We start from the raw sequence: 13,543 nt of genomic DNA, 5'->3' as shown, positions 1-13,543 counted from the left end.
ACTTTTACATAGAATTATGATTAATGCTTACCGTAGCCCTTTGATAATAAGATCTTTTCTATTTCAGCCCAAAAATCCTTCACAATCATCTTGTCTCTGAATCTTTTGTCACCTCTATCAACCTTAATCTCATGAACATTCCAATCCTTTATTTGTTTAGGAGGTACATCACTCAGATATCCCAAGTAGAAACCAGCATACTTTTGGAATAATCTTTCTGGTTGTGAATATTTATACTTGGAAAATTGCCATGCTTGACCGGTGGTGAATATAGCAATAACTCGATCCCAATATTCTGGTTTGGTAAAAAGATCAACGTTATCTACCACCATGATTTGTTGAGCAGCTGAATCCAAGTTTTCAAAGTTATGTTTAACAATAACAATGTTGTCTGATCTAGAATATGATGATGATGATTTGCTAGGTTCAACAAACACTCCCTTTTCAAGAAAATCCTTGACGTTGCCAAGAGATAGTAAAGCTGTGGTGGCAGGTGAAACAATGATAATGGGTTGTTTCTTTGGTCCATTACTATTATCTGAAGAAGATCTAAAGGATGAAGAATGTTTACCTGAAGATTGTTTCCCATTGATCAGAGCTTTTTTCAATTGTTGAATATATCGATTGGCATCTTTAACCAAATATCCAAAGTCAATGTTTTTGGTTCCTCTTAAAGCACTATTATGGTCTATACTCTCTCTTTCATTATTTTGAATTCTATCTAATACAGGATCAGCTTTTTGTTTCTTGCTTCTATGGTCGTCGGATATCGTTCCAGTAGTAGTAGTAGTGGATTTAACACCTCCATCCGTTTCTTTAGAGTCCTCTGCTTCCCGAATATATCCATTGGTATCTGAATTCCCATTCAACCATGTGGTCAACTCGGTCTTAACCACAAATTTGAAATCAGGAATCCCATACTCTAAACATTGGTTCTTGTAGTCAACGATCGACAGCTTATCATGAAGCCAACAGAACACAACTGCCTTTAACGTTTGAGGTTCATTATCAATGTATAAATTGGTTAACTCATCCAATGGATACTTAAGGTCATTATTTTTACCAAACTTAACATATGTAGCGTCTTTGATGGTTGCAACTTCATTGTCTCCAGATAAAAGAACCACGGCTTCTTTGTTCGCAGTGGCAGCACGAAGCTCTCTCAATGCTGTGCTGTTTACCATCGTTTATGCCTAGTGTTTTTCACTTGTTAGTTGGCTTCTGGTGGTGATAAATTTTTGATGTTTGTCACTCCAGATAATTTTTTTTCTCTCAGTTCGCGCGTTACTGCATATACCGCAACGGTTGTATCATTACCTCTCAAAGCTAATACTAGTGACATTGATATTCGTGAGGGAAGCAGATACACAGTAATAACCATTATGACCTCCAATGGGGTTGTAAGTAAAGCAGAGATTATTCAATGGACGGAGGAAGCGCTCTCTGCTCTAAAAGATGCACGGATACTATGTACAGAAGCTAGCATTATGCTAGAGAAAATCAAGCACACCTTAACCATTACTGTACCTGATAAGATTGAATACGCAGAGTTTTTAATAGAGAAAGTTGGGGTTCAAAATGGTAGAATTGGGTCTATAGTTCAACAAATACAAAAGAAAGTTCAAGGAGATTTGATTGATACTTTTGAACGGAAATGGAATAGTCAAATGATTCCTGCAATGAAAATATTGGATGATATTCTAGGTAAATTAAGTGAAACTAAGATACCAGAATTTGTACTAGATCCAAATAATGAGGATCCAAATGACGAGTCAAAGGGATATCATCGATATCTACGAGATTTTGTATCCGATGATGCCATTGAACTGCTTAAATCCAATATACATATCCATGAAACTCGTGCAAGACTAATTCATAAAATGTTAAAGGCAAAATTTAATCTGGATGTTTTAATTCCCTTCCAAAAGCTTCAAAAATTTCAAGATCTGATTGGTGGTGACATTCAAAAACAATTGCAAGTCCTTGAGACGTTGCTGTATGAACTAAAGGATAAAACGGGGTTTACTCAAAACGTTTTAAAGGAAAATGTATCTTTGGAACTGGAACTAGTATCACTTCTCGAAATGCTTACAAAGCATTATGACCAGTGTTTACAGGGAAAGAAGTTGTTTACCAACTCTAGAACAGGGTCAGTCATTGCTATTGACTCAGATATTCTCAGAAATGATTCGCAGGCTGTACCAGGAGTCACTGAAGAATTAAAGACTCTTTATGACATGGTAAAACATAATAATGACAGAGTAACTAAGCTTGTTGATTCTAGACTGCCATATTTGAACACTGAGCGTCTTGTTGAATATTTGGATCGTATACGTCATTACCAAGCCACCAATATCGTGGGGTTTCTGCAATTGCTTTATGGTTCAGAGAAAGAGTTGGTTATTTCTTCTGTTCCTGATGAAGATGAAGATGATGGTGATGTACATGTGGATCCTCTTGATACGTATATCTCAATGGTGGGGGATCTTAGTTTCCATTACAACAAGTTCTATCATATCTACAAGACCAAATACCTTAGTGAACTTCATAATGAACAATATGTGTTCCCTAGGAAGATTGTAAGGTTGTTGACCGAGTTCTTTGACAAGGACATGTTACAGTTACAAACAGAAGAAACGGAAAGACGAAGAGCATGGCTCGCGAAATATGGTGACTTCATCCCTAAAGAGTTTTGGTTACCAGGAGAACAGAGTCAGCCTCACGTGGTGCAGGTAATCACTGAAGGTGTTGATGAGAACGAACTTCGACATGATCTGGAGAATGAACAGAGACTCCTACAGCTTATACGACAAATGAGGGACATGAAGTAATGAAAACGATACTCAGTCATTGTAATAGTAATCGCTCTAATGTAGTCATCTTGTGTCGTCTTGAATCATTCTACCATAGTTATCTTGAGTCATCATGTAGTCTATTCCATAGGCATCTTTATCTTTATGAGTGCGAAAATCATAACACTCAACTAATTCATAACTACATTCAAGCATCATCATCTTTTCCCATGTGTCATGGTAGGCTTTATAGCCTTCAGTAGAGGCAACGACAGTGTTACCGCCAGCGATGAGTCTCAAGGACCATCTATGATGAGTGCTGCAGTTTTTGACCGAGATCTGTACGACTATTCTGACATAGAAGAAGATATAAATGAAGATGATGAGCATAATCACCATCATCTCCATGATCACAGTGCATCGCCACCACCTACAATAGCAGACCAGTATCAGAAGTATGGTATAGGTGCTCGGCTTTTGATGAAGATGGGGTTCCAGCTGGGTAAGGGATTAGGTGCCAATGGTGAAGGTATAGCAACACCCATTGAGACTCAACTACAACCAAAAGGCATGGGAGTTGGAGGAGTCTCAGAAAAGAATAATAGTAATAAACATCAAGATAGGATTAAGGATTCGACTAGTCAACTGTTGGATCAATTGCCCAAGTTGTATCAACTATTAAAGCATGTTGAGAAACTACCGATACAAATCCCCAGTTATTACATAGAATTGAATAACAAGTGCTCTCAGTTCAAGACCCCACCGGTTACAGAAACCGAAACACAGGCGTATTTCCAACTTGTTAAGGAAGTTAAAACTGCGTTCAGAAATCTATCGGAGTTCAGAGATGCCTATGTCCAATTAGACTCCAAGAAAGAATATCTTGAATCAAGTATTGCCGATTGCAGACGTATGTTACATCTAGAATCTACGGCAGCTGAAACCATATATGGTGTTCTAACTGGGCTACGAGAATTGGAACGAACTTCATCAGACATAGATCATGATGTTGTTGTTCTACAGGCCTTACAAAAACTACCTAGTTGCAAGGTATATCCTAGAATCAGAGAAGTCTATGTTTCTGTAGCCAAATTGATTGTACCTGGGATCATCAAGAATTATTTTGATAAGGTATCTCTGGATCTTGAACCTCTCTATCGAATGACTTCAATGTTCAAAAGTATTGCTTATCTGACTGATGATCCAATGGAAGATACAGAGCTTACTGTTTGGGATGCATATATTATCGAGCAGTTAAAACCGTTTGTGGAACAAGTTTTGGATCCTCGTATGAAGAGTGACCATTGGCTTTTGCTAAATAGAATTATCCAGGACAACGATAAACTCTATTGCAGTGAAAAGAATGTATGGATGGAAGTATCAGAAATAGTTCTTTCTAAGCTAAACCGCTTTATCAAATCCGAATGGGATTTAGAGGCTTCAATAGATATTTGTGGGTATTTATCTCGAATAATGGAAGTATTTCAACTTTCCAAACACCCACAATTTACGCTATTGGTTGATGAAGTAGTCAAGATATATCTTGATGTGTTCAGTTCACAGCTGGAGCATTGTATCTGGCAAGCACCATATAAAACTGCTATGAATGTGCTTGACTGTTTCAGTTTTGGTTTCTTGAGTGGACTTACAAAAGTGGAGACCCTTAAAACCACTATTTTAGTTGGAATTTTAAGTTTCCTAACAGACTTAAAATGGGACACTTCTCTTTGTTATGACAAATTGGATATTGTATTTGAACTTTTAATCAGACAGTCAAATATCTTTCCTAATTGGACTACAGTTATCATCCTTGAGTTTATGGTACTTAATCCGTTTGTTCTTCATATTTGTCATCTGATTGAAGACACTATCAGTGTGAGCAAGCAGATCCATTCGTTTTACTATTATCTTCAAGACGTTATACGGAAGTATATGCTTCAACAGGATGAATTCAAAAGTCTCTTCAAATGGTACATGAATATAACCTTAGAACTAATAGAAAGTTACACGGCAACAGGGGTTGTTCATATGAAGGAGCTTCCCAGTATTAATGGAGATATTCAACCTTCAACTACAAAACTAGAACAAGTTATTTTAGAGCAAGAGCACTCGGTGAAGGGTCTCAAACAGACACTGTATATGACAACGTTTAAAGATGTTGTTGAAAAGTATTGCGAGGAAGCTTTTATTGGTATGACCTTATTACAATCCCATAGTATGAAAGGACAAGTTTTTCAATTTTCTGGAGCTGATATTTCAAAGCGGATCTTCGGCTATATCTCGGATGATGTGCTTTATGTAAGCGACCAACACACTGATCTTGAGTCATTTGAGCCAGTGAGTCTTGACGAATTAAGAAACATGATAGTGGAGACAACATAGTAGAAAATCTGCATGGTTCATTGTATTATATAAGAGTTTTAGCTAATTGAAGTAATTATCCACTAGCGAATAAAGTAGTTGGTATATTGTCCAAAATCGTCACGTGATACATTCTTTTATCACCAAAGTCGTACGCATCTCGACAGCATATTAAAGAAGTGGAACAATAAAGTTGCTACTACTAAGATACTTACTGCTTGCTATGATGCACAGAATTATAAGGCAAATGCCCTTACGGGCAATCTCCGGTCGAGCCAGGTTAGTCGCCACCAAAAGGGGATACAGTAACTTTGAAAAGATGAAGAAGCACTATGACAATATCGCGATCGAAGGGTCTCTGGAATCAACAGCCATTCTAAAGTATATGAGATTGGTGGGTGGAGTTTCAATCATAGTAGTGATTTGTTCCATCATGTGGGCCAGTACTATGGTGTCTCCAGTACAAGAGCCTTACACTTTGGACTTGAGCAAGGATGTCAGGGAAGAAGAAGAAGAAGAAGGCAAATAAAATAGTGAATGTGCACCTGTAAATAGTTTGATTAATGTATGTTTCCGAACCCATTTTATTATGAGTTAAGACGTGGTTATAAGAAGTAATATTTAAAGTGTATAGAGCTCAATACACTCACAAAAATATCTGAAGATACTTCAGTCGGAGAAGATTATTAGAAGCATTAGTTAGATTATAAGTTGTGTAAGTCTATCGCTTCAGGTCGCTAACGATTCCGCCTTTGATTAAATCTGACACCATCTTACACAGAGACTGGTTCAAGGAACTAGTGATTCAAATGCCTGCCCTTGAATAAATCCCTCAGTCACGTGCCCGGTAGTTTGTATATCAACACTTTTTCGCGTACTTCACATAAAGCTTCTATGTGTTATGTCTGGAGCGCAGCCTGCAGTATCTGTAATGATTTTACGTACTATGAAAAGTTTATTTCCGTCCATTATAGGATGAGAGCGACATTTTTGACACATATGCGGAGAAACGGTTCAGGGTGTTTCTCCGAGGGCGTTGGGTGCAAAACAAAGATACTCAAATCCAAATCAAAAAAGTATGCATCAATAGTGTAGCCCTCATTGTGGCGAAGATTGGGAATTTATATTAATAATCATTTTAAGCGCCCCCAGTGGTATATAATAACCAGATGTATCCGTATAAAGAATAAGTTCACAAATAGTACCACCACCTTATATCTCTACTATATAATTATGTCTTCTACAGTTTTCGTCACCGGCGCTAACGGTTTTATCGCACAGAATTTGGTCAGCAAGTTGCTTGAAAAGGGCCACAAGGTGATTGGCCAAGTGCGCTCTGGGGAGAAAGGCACTCAATTGGCTAAGATTGTGAATAATGAAAACTTTTCTTATGTTGTTGTTCCTGTAATTGAAGCAAAGAATGCCTTTGATAAGCCATTGAAGGATCACCCGGAAGTGGAAACCTTTTATCATACTGCTTCTCCAGTTAGATTTTCTGATGAAGATGTTGAGAATCAAACGCTTATTCCAGCTATCAACGGTACCAAATATGTTTTGCAATCCATTAAGGACTATGCTCCACAACTTAAACATTTTGTGTACACCTCTTCCGCAGGTGCATTGGTTGACTTTAATAACCTTTCAATTGTTAATGAAGAATCTTGGTCTCCAATTACTTACGAGCAAGCCAAGGGCAGTGGGGTGGGTGCTTATGTAGGGTCAAAGAAGTTTGCTGAACAAGAAGTATGGAAGTTCCGTGATGAATACAAGCCAAAGTTCTCTGTTGTGACTGTTTTACCTTCCTTTGTTCTAGGTCCTAATGCTTATGTGGCCGATTTAAAGAACTTGACATCAACTGGTGCCACTTTTAGTAAGTATATCAATGCCAAGACTAGAGAAGAATTGGAAGACATGCTTCAATTCCCTTCTGGCGTTGATATTAGAGATGTTGTTAATGCCCATGTCTTTGCGGCTGAAAATGAACTAGCTAATGGTAAAAGACTTGTTTGTCATAGTGGTACATATAATGCTGATCTTGTGCTTACCATATTGAATGAAAAGTTCCCAGGAAAGACTAATCTTAAGCCAAGTGAGCAATCTTCTTCTCAAGTACCCGATGTTATTGATAATAAGGCTACTAAGGCTTTATTGGGAGAGTTTATTTCCATTGAACAGTCAATCACTGATGCCATTGACCAGCTTGTTAAGAATGGCGTTTTTTAATCTGGTATTATGTATATGATCACTACTTTTTTAAATCTGACGAGCTACAATACGAGTCGCCTTACCCAGTTGTAAACTTGAAAAGTAAATATGGTGTTTTCATAGTAATTCGGAGTAGATCCTTTTATTATGTGTGGTCGTGCGTGGCCTGAACCTGTGTTGAATCGATTGCAGATAGAGGCTGGATGCTTAAATCTAAGGTATTTAGTAAGGACGCTGTTACCTCGGCCCGGGTATTACAAACAAAAGCTTAAGATCCAGCTTAACGTACAAAAAATGAAATTAAAGGGTTCACCTCCTCTTCTGTATTCCACTTTGGATATAGTATGATTATGTCACTACTTACCTAATTAGTGCAGCAGGGTGCTTACACTATGATGGCCGGTATTGAAGCACCGTGATCGATGCAAAACAACACCGGACAAGGAGATTAAGTATTAACATAACAGAGCCTTACTTTGTATAGCAGAGCCTTATTTCAAACGTTTGCCATCATGAATATTTATTGTATCCAGTCAGTTTACCTAATTGTACATTTGAGACATAAGTAATCCATACCAGACCTGTTTGTATATAGTCAGTGTTTGTAGTTGTAACAGTGTATCGGTAACTGCGTACTTTATACCCGACTTATGGTCGTGCGCAGGATGAAAAATTTGTCAGCCAAGTTGAACTTGACCAAAGTATTCTTCAAACTATTGCCACTAATCTTCTTCACTAAACATGTTTACTAGAGTCGGTAGAGTTGCTAGAGTTGCCAGGGTGGCTCCCAGAGTTGCTAAGGCTGGCATGAGACCATATTCCACGGCCAAGCCCACTTCTTCCTCTGTGAAGATTACTCTTGGAGTTGCTGTTGGTCTTCTTGGAGCTGAAGCTATTTATTTGTTGAGTACCAAGTCTGGAAAGTCTGGAAAGTCTGGAAAGGCTAGTGAATTGATTGAAGCTGTCAAAGTTCCTGAGGTGGCGGAAGAAATCAAGTCTGTTGTTGCCGAAACCACTGAATCCGTTAGTGAAGGTGCCTCTCAATCTGTGGCTGCTATTAGTGAAGCTGCCAATGCTATCTCTGAGTCTATTCCTGAAACCATTTTGGATTCTGAAACTGCTGCTGCAATTTCCGAGACTATTGCTAAACTTGAAGTAGCTGTATCTCAACTTGAAGAAAAGTTTGATGGTGTTAAGGACCCCAAGAAGCTTAACGAAGCCGTTCAAAAAGTTGAAACCAAGTTGGAACAAGCTGTAGATGAAGTAGTGGGTGAAGCAAAGAGTTTGGTAACAGAAGAAAGCGAAGACGATGATCAACAACAGCAAGCTGCTTACAACCCAGAAACAGGTGAAATCAATTGGGACTGTCCCTGTTTAGGAGGAATGGCTCATGGTCCTTGTGGTGAAGAATTCAAGGCAGCCTTTTCATGTTTTGTTTATTCTGAATCGGAACCAAAGGGAATGGATTGTATTGAGAAGTTTGAATTGATGAGAACGTGTTTCAGAAAGTATCCTGAAGTCTACCGTGAACAATTGTACGAAGATGATGAAGAGCCTGAACCTGAACCAGTGACCAAAGCTAATGATTGAAACATAGAATTAGAAAAAGCTGTACATAGTTTGTAACTCTATATGTAAATATGCATCAATGAATAAAGAAAGAACAGTTAAATGTAATCATAATTAAATTGAATTGAAACGGTGGTTAGTCTTGTTAACATGCACATCTTGAAGCGATTAAAGGTTCATTCAAGTCAATACTATCAAATCCTTCAATGTTACGTCTGGCTTCACCTTCATTCCCATCCTGAAGTTGAAGCTGTAGACCCACTTGAGCCACTCTTTGAAATACCTTTTCCACCAACTCTCTTTGCTTACAACTAACCTCTAATAAGTCAGTGGTCCAATTTAATATATAATCATCGATAGAAGCAGTTTCAAGGTTCCTCGTGACTAGTTCTCGAATCTCTTCAGCATCTACACATCGGTCCCTATTTCTATCTATCTTATTTCCAACGATTATAACTCCGGGTCGGGTAACGTGACAATACTCAAGAAACCTGCTAAACCAATCACGGAGACTTATTACTGATTCGTAATTGGTGACATCATATACTAGTACCACCACATCCGTGCCTCTATAGAAAGCCTGTGATATTGAATTGAACCGTTCTTGACCTGCGGTGTCCCAAATTTGAAGTATAACTTTAGTGGTAGAATCCATATCTAACTCTGGTTGATCGTTAAACGGAACAACCAGATTTGATGCTGTTTCGGATAAACTGGTGGTGGTACTAGTGGTATTCGGATTAATATCTCGTATCTTGGTTGATCCATTGGGAACATTAACTGTATACGTTAAATAGTCTCCCCCTATTGTGGCCTTGTATGCATTGGTAAATACATGATGGACATACTGCAGTCGCATACATGTTTTCCCCACTCCCAGATCACCTAATAGAACCACTTTAAGAGTATTGGGACGATGGGGTTCTTCCATTATTATCTGTTCGCCAACAGTACCCTCTTCTCTCTTGGTACACCCTATGGTTAGCTGAAAAGGTCCCGTTACCATTGACTGATTGTTGGTTTAAAACAGTAAGTGGCCTGTGTATAACCACCCTACGATACGGCGGTGCGGTGTGACGACCAAAACATCAACAGAAAAAAAAAAAACCTAACCTAACACCAAACGGATTAAAAACATCTTTACTTAACAAAAGCAATCAACAAAGCGCTTTATTTTATTTTACTCCAACGGATAAACTTACCCGTGCATATACATACATATCTACACATCCTATTAATATAAACCAATACTCGAATCATGCAGATTTATTATATTGGATTAATCCGTACCACAGGAGGTAAATCACTTGAATTGAGTTCCGCCAAGGAGTTATCATCATTCTCCTTCTTTGAACGTAGTAGTATCAACCAGTTCATGACGTTCTTGGCTGAAACTATTGCTGAGCGGACCGAGGCTGGTCAAAGACAAAGTGTTGAAGAAAAGGGATACATTTGCCATGCTTATACTCGTTCTGACGGATTATCTTGTGCAGTTATCACCGATAAAGAATACCCCATTCGTCCTGCGCATACTCTTATGAATAAAGTGGTTGATGAATATTTGAGTTTACATCCTGCAAGTGAATGGTCTTCGATAACTCAAACCACTTCGGCCTTACATTACGATTCCTTAGATACTTATATCAAAAAGTATCAAAACCCTGCTCAAGCTGATTCAATCATGAAAGTACAACAAGAATTGGATGAAACCAAAGTCGTGTTACATAAAACCATTGAAAGTGTTTTAGCCAGAGGTGAAAAGTTAGATTCATTGGTTAATAAATCCGAAGCCTTATCAAGTACTTCTAAGATGTTTTACAAGCAAGCAAAGCAAACCAATTCATGTTGTGTGATTATATAAGTATGGACCAGATAGTACAATTAATAGTATGTAGAGTAATAGTAATAGTATGTTAATATTAAATTATGTTATGTGTGCTAGGTTTAATGCCCACTGTTATATTGTCTATTTATGGCATGTTCGCTCTAACCACATCAAATGCTTTGAGTAACTTACGACGGGCTCCAAGGGCCTTTACACCTCGTTGTTCCAATTGTTGATCATCCAACTCAACCAAGTCTCTCCACAGAATATCCTTCAAGGAATCTGTGTACTTGTGTAACCGTAACAACTTCAACCATGCAGGGATGTTGTTCAACAACTCTAAACTGCTCACTTCGGCCGGCATCGAACTAGGAACCATAGAACTCGAAGAATTGGGCGATGTGCCGGTGGAAGTGGTAATAGAACTGGTGGAATTGGTATGGTTCATATTACTCGAGGCTTGCTGCTTAGAACCATTGTTCCCGGTTTTAACATGATACATAATCGATCGGTTCCCAGTATTGGATCCAATGGGTGGAACACTGGAAGAATTCAAACTTCGATTGATTCCAGAAGTCTCATCAAAATTAGATCGAACATAATTGTTAGGACTTCCTAATACTTGAGAAACAGTGGTGGGTCCAGAAGGTGTCAACGAAGAAGAAGTTTGGGATGAAACACCATAATTTTTCCGGTTGGAATCGAGAGCTACTCGGGAGTTAATCGTAGCCAATGCCCCTAATTTCAAAGCATTTGTATGGGCTGTAATGTCCATTTCTTCCTGATTCCCACCACCACTAATCTGAATACTAGGAGACTTGCTACCTTGGTTCTGATTGGCTGCCGCAAGCTGTAAGAAGTTTGTCTTTTCAAATAAATGAGAAGCAGGAGAAATGGCTCTTTCCGGGTTGGATGTACTAATAGTACTAGAACCAGAATTCGAAGTCCCGAGTGGGACACTAGCAAGTTTGCTCGAATATTGTGCTGATGGCGGGGTACCTGATCCCGCATGAATAAAATTGTTGTTGTTGTTGTTATTGGTATTGTTATGATGACCAACAGGTAACGATGTCATTCCGGAGCCAGTTCTTAACATAGGATCAGCAGATTTGGGTCTTTGCGTACGAACGTCCATGTTTTGGAAATACTGACCAGAGTATCTATAATTAACTTTTGGTTTGGGTTGCTGCAAATCAGAGTATTCATTGCCAGATATATCAACGTTGAGCGTGGGGTTGGACTTTACTGTGGGAGCAGCGATGGGGTCGACAGCTTCCGAATACAATTCTTTCGATTGATAGGGCGACGTATAAGACGAATATTGTTGTTGTTGTTGTTGTTGTTGCTGCTGTTGCTGTTGCTGTTGTGGAGGCTGTGGTTGTTGCTGCATCAAAACTTGGGAATGTCCTGTCAAATGGGAATCCAAGTGAGATTTGAAAGTAAGTAAAATGTCTAATGGTAAGTTGTTGCACCAATGATCAATCATAGTGATGATTTCTTTAGGGTTCAAATTTTCAATCCAATTAGTGAAAGTCAACAAGTCATTTACATAATTATTCTGCTGCGGTTGTTGTTGAGGTGCCAACGTGTTAGATATCAGATGACCTGTTCTGAAGAAATCAACAGATTGAGGTCTTGTGGGGATTGTATGTTGCAACAATGCTGGATGATGATGGGTAGAAGTAAGAATGGAATCTCTTGAAAACGGGTTAGGGGTTGTAGAACCAGTTCCAATGATATCGGATGAAAAGGCACCACCATGAGAACGAATGGGATGTAACAAATGTCCTGAAGCTGGGCCCGATGAATTTGTGCCTGAGCCTGCAAGTGAGGTGGAAGTTGGAGTGGGAGCCGGAATTTGGGAGGCCAGTGCTTGAACAGTTGATATTGTTGTAGGAGCCGCCGCCAAGTTTGAACTGGTGGTTGCAGTTGTTCCCATACCAGTAGGAACAGTATTATCATTACTATTATTGTTATAATTGTTATTTTGGTCTCTGGCACTGGCAATACTATTATTACTACCTGAAGAGTTCATACCTGTATCTTTATTCAAGTCCAAATCCAAATCAATAGTCAAATTTTCAAATTCATGCTGCATGTTATAACCAACGCTTTGTTGTCTTGGATAAAGATTATGGATATCTTGCATCTGACCCAAATGACTCGAGGGAGCACGTTCCAACGGAGGAGGAGAAAGAATGATGGGTCTTTCTAGCGGTTGATGTTGATCCATATTATAAAGCTATAAAAATTGACAACAATGACGGCAATGGCACCAATATCTTGAGATGAGCCTTTATATATGTACCAAGACTTAGTTTGGTCTGAACACCTACAAATCAAATCAAAAGTGACCTGTCACACTTGGTAAAGAAAAGTCCTTTTCTCTAAGCTCAATAATTCAAAATAACAATCGACACTCTAACGTCCACTTGACCGACCAATTAATGGGAGAATGAAAGTCGAGCTAAATATAACTAAAATTTTGGCACTAAAGAAGAAAGTAGTGTCTTTTAATTGAACGATAAATTTTTCGATGCGAGTTCCATCGTCCACCTTCATCAACAGATCTGGACTGTATATTAGTCGATGGTTGTAGAGACAATAGAAGTTATACCATGGGCAGTATTAAGTGAAGTACTATTAGTACCTATTGCCAATTCTGTATAGGTTATACCCTTATGGTATCATTAACGTTGTACAGGCGTTTACCGTGCTTGATATGAAAATGTCGCTTTTCATCACTTACTAGTACCGTTCCTATTGGCTACTGCTATTCATTGGGGTTATA

The 13,543-nt window shown here is 38.6% G+C and overlaps 8 protein-coding genes across 8 annotated transcripts; 5 read left to right on the top strand and 3 right to left on the bottom strand.

The window, feature by feature from the left end:
- Positions 1-20: 20 nt before the first annotated feature.
- CDC73 (Cdc73p) lies at positions 21-1,184 on the bottom strand (the record flags this gene model as incomplete). The annotated part of the gene is made up of 1 exon (XM_043192737.1): positions 21-1,184. One exon carries the CDS (start codon positions 1,182-1,184, stop codon positions 21-23), a length of 1,164 nt encoding a protein of 387 aa, XP_043047792.1.
- Positions 1,185-1,382: 198 nt separating this feature from the next.
- Positions 1,383-2,831, top strand: KQ657_001959 (protein kinase regulatory subunit; the record flags this gene model as incomplete). The annotated part of the gene is made up of 1 exon (XM_043192736.1): positions 1,383-2,831. One exon carries the CDS (start codon positions 1,383-1,385, stop codon positions 2,829-2,831), a length of 1,449 nt encoding a protein of 482 aa, XP_043047791.1.
- Positions 2,832-3,029: 198 nt separating this feature from the next.
- Positions 3,030-5,174, top strand: KQ657_001958 (mRNA splicing protein; the record flags this gene model as incomplete). Its single annotated transcript, XM_043192735.1, has 1 exon — positions 3,030-5,174. The coding sequence occupies one exon, from the start codon at positions 3,030-3,032 to the stop codon at positions 5,172-5,174; it is 2,145 nt and encodes a 714-aa protein (XP_043047790.1).
- Positions 5,175-6,386: 1,212 nt separating this feature from the next.
- GRE2_2 (methylglyoxal reductase (NADPH-dependent) gre2) lies at positions 6,387-7,376 on the top strand (the record flags this gene model as incomplete). Its single annotated transcript, XM_043192734.1, has 1 exon — positions 6,387-7,376. One exon carries the CDS (start codon positions 6,387-6,389, stop codon positions 7,374-7,376), a length of 990 nt encoding a protein of 329 aa, XP_043047789.1.
- Positions 7,377-8,099: 723 nt separating this feature from the next.
- Positions 8,100-8,948, top strand: MIA40 (Mia40p; the record flags this gene model as incomplete). The annotated part of the gene is made up of 1 exon (XM_043192733.1): positions 8,100-8,948. The coding sequence occupies one exon, from the start codon at positions 8,100-8,102 to the stop codon at positions 8,946-8,948; it is 849 nt and encodes a 282-aa protein (XP_043047788.1).
- A 124-nt stretch (positions 8,949-9,072) lies between these two features.
- On the bottom strand, positions 9,073-9,858 carry YPT7 (Ypt7p; the record flags this gene model as incomplete). The annotated part of the gene is made up of 1 exon (XM_043192732.1): positions 9,073-9,858. The coding sequence occupies one exon, from the start codon at positions 9,856-9,858 to the stop codon at positions 9,073-9,075; it is 786 nt and encodes a 261-aa protein (XP_043047787.1).
- A 327-nt stretch (positions 9,859-10,185) lies between these two features.
- YKT6 (palmitoyltransferase) lies at positions 10,186-10,788 on the top strand (the record flags this gene model as incomplete). Its single annotated transcript, XM_043192731.1, has 1 exon — positions 10,186-10,788. The coding sequence occupies one exon, from the start codon at positions 10,186-10,188 to the stop codon at positions 10,786-10,788; it is 603 nt and encodes a 200-aa protein (XP_043047786.1).
- A 109-nt stretch (positions 10,789-10,897) lies between these two features.
- KQ657_001953 (uncharacterized protein) lies at positions 10,898-12,985 on the bottom strand (the record flags this gene model as incomplete). Its single annotated transcript, XM_043192730.1, has 1 exon — positions 10,898-12,985. One exon carries the CDS (start codon positions 12,983-12,985, stop codon positions 10,898-10,900), a length of 2,088 nt encoding a protein of 695 aa, XP_043047785.1.
- Between the last annotated feature and the right edge of the window lie 558 nt (positions 12,986-13,543).

This window comes from Scheffersomyces spartinae, assembly GCF_019049425.1.
Source record: "Scheffersomyces spartinae strain ARV_011 chromosome Unknown scaffold_19, whole genome shotgun sequence".
Taxonomy (NCBI): domain Eukaryota; kingdom Fungi; phylum Ascomycota; class Pichiomycetes; order Serinales; family Debaryomycetaceae; genus Lizanozyma; species Lizanozyma spartinae.
The sequence above is the reverse complement of the archived record's forward strand: the minus strand, read 5'-3'. Positions and strand labels throughout refer to the sequence as shown.